A 2,052-nucleotide genomic window follows, 5' to 3' on the forward strand; every position below is an offset into this window, starting at 1 on the left:
TTTTCCATTTCCATGTGGTAATAATATTCCTCACAGATAATCATATGTATATATATGTGTATATATATATGTATATATATATATATATATATATATATATATATAGAGAGAGAGAGAGAGAGAGAGAGAGAGACAGACACACACACACACACATATATATATATAATATATATGAAGAAAATAAAATATTCAGCGTTAATCAGTGAAATCCACAAAAAACACCATTTATTTCGACGAATGACAAAAAAAAAAAAAAAAAAAAAAAAAAATTATAGGAAGTTATTTCAAAACATGAAAAATGTGTGCGTGTGTGTTTAGTATGAACGTTTTGTGTGAAGTTGTTTACAGATCTTTTGAAAATATCCTGATATACTTTAGGATAAACGGCATTTTGATTACTAAGCATCAGATCCTTTAAAGAATATAGACGTCTAATTAAGACTTTTACCGTTGCCTAATATATAAAGTTCATATTTTTCTGTATATATCATTCTAGGATATTTACCTTATACCATTGTAAAAATATAAATAAATAAATAAAAAAGCGAGAAAGATTCGTCTATCATAATATATACAAAATACACACAATACATCACATATTTAAAACTGGTAAAATAATTATTTGAATACTTTTACTGATGACTTTAATACACGAGGAACAAAAATGTAAAATAAACGGGGAAAGAAGATAACGCATCAGGTAACGTTATTCGTCGGCTGGCAGGACACGACGCTAACGTGTTCGTCATCCGTTTGTTCGCTGTCTTCCTTGGCGGCACAGCAGTTACCTTGAGGACATATAACATCCAGTTAGTAAAATGATAATAATAGTGATAATGATTTGTTGTTGATGATGGTACGGATGATGATATTACAAAGTTGATGATGATGGTATTATATTACGGTGTTAATGATGGTGTAATGATAACAGCAAAGGAGAATAAGCATAGCAGAAATTGTAACAATAAGAATAATAACAAGAATAATCATGATAATGGTGAAAATTATACTTATAATAATGATACCGCAGGTGATAAAAGTAACAATAATGATAAAGATATGAACAATAATGAAACAAAATAACAACAAAATGAATGATGAAAATGATAATGGTGATAATAATACAACACTAATGAAAATAATATTATTAATGAGGATAATAATAATAAAAATAAAAATATTTATAATAATAATAATAATGATAATAATAATGATAATAATAATAATAATAACAATGATAATAATGATAATAATGATAATATTAATAATAATAATAATAATAATAATATAAATAATTATAATAACCATAATTATGATAATGATAATCATAATAATAAAAACATTCAAAACATTACTTGCGTATCACTTACTAATAGTAAACAGTGATATTACTCTTAAGCTTCATGCACTAACGCTATGGGTTACGCACTAATGCCAACACTTTTATTATTGTTATTTCTGTCTTGTTGCCCCGGAGATAGCGTTCGTGTAACAGGATTCATCATCCGGATTCGAGGGGATTACTTACCTAAAATATGACTCCCACGGGATCTGTCTGCTTTTCCGTTCCTCTTAGTTTAGTGGGAGGAAGGCTACAAACATGTATTTTTTTATAGTCTTGTTTTATGCTAATACTGGTGAGGTCATTGGTGTTTCATAAAATGATTAGCAGAACTGTGATTATTATCATTATACTCTAAAATAAGTGTTCATTCATTATGCTTCGGCCGTGATTGAAATGCACTTATTATTTTCCTGATGTCGGTAAAGCTATCTGATGAAGAAAAAAAAAAAAAAATATATACGCACGCATATATACATACATACATACATACATACATACATACATACATACATACATACATACATACATACATACATACATACATACATACATACATACATACATACATACATACATACATACATACATACATACATACATACATACATACATACATACATACATACATACATACATACATACATACATACATACATACATACATACATACATACATACATACATACATACATACATACATACATACA

General features: G+C 27.2%; 1 protein-coding gene across 1 annotated transcript in view; it reads right to left on the reverse strand.

Annotated features, from left to right (window-relative positions):
• Window positions 1-627: 627 nt before the first annotated feature.
• Window positions 628-2,052, reverse strand: part of LOC125044726 — a 6,084-nt gene continuing 4,659 nt past the window's right edge. The window contains exon 3 of the mRNA XM_047641611.1: window positions 628-788. Coding sequence (XP_047497567.1) covers window positions 697-788 — 92 coding nt within the window. The 3' untranslated portion in view covers window positions 628-696. The remainder of the gene's footprint in view (window positions 789-2,052) is intronic.

Source organism: Penaeus chinensis, chromosome 3 (assembly GCF_019202785.1).
Source record: "Penaeus chinensis breed Huanghai No. 1 chromosome 3, ASM1920278v2, whole genome shotgun sequence".
Lineage (NCBI taxonomy): Eukaryota > Metazoa > Arthropoda > Malacostraca > Decapoda > Penaeidae > Penaeus > Penaeus chinensis.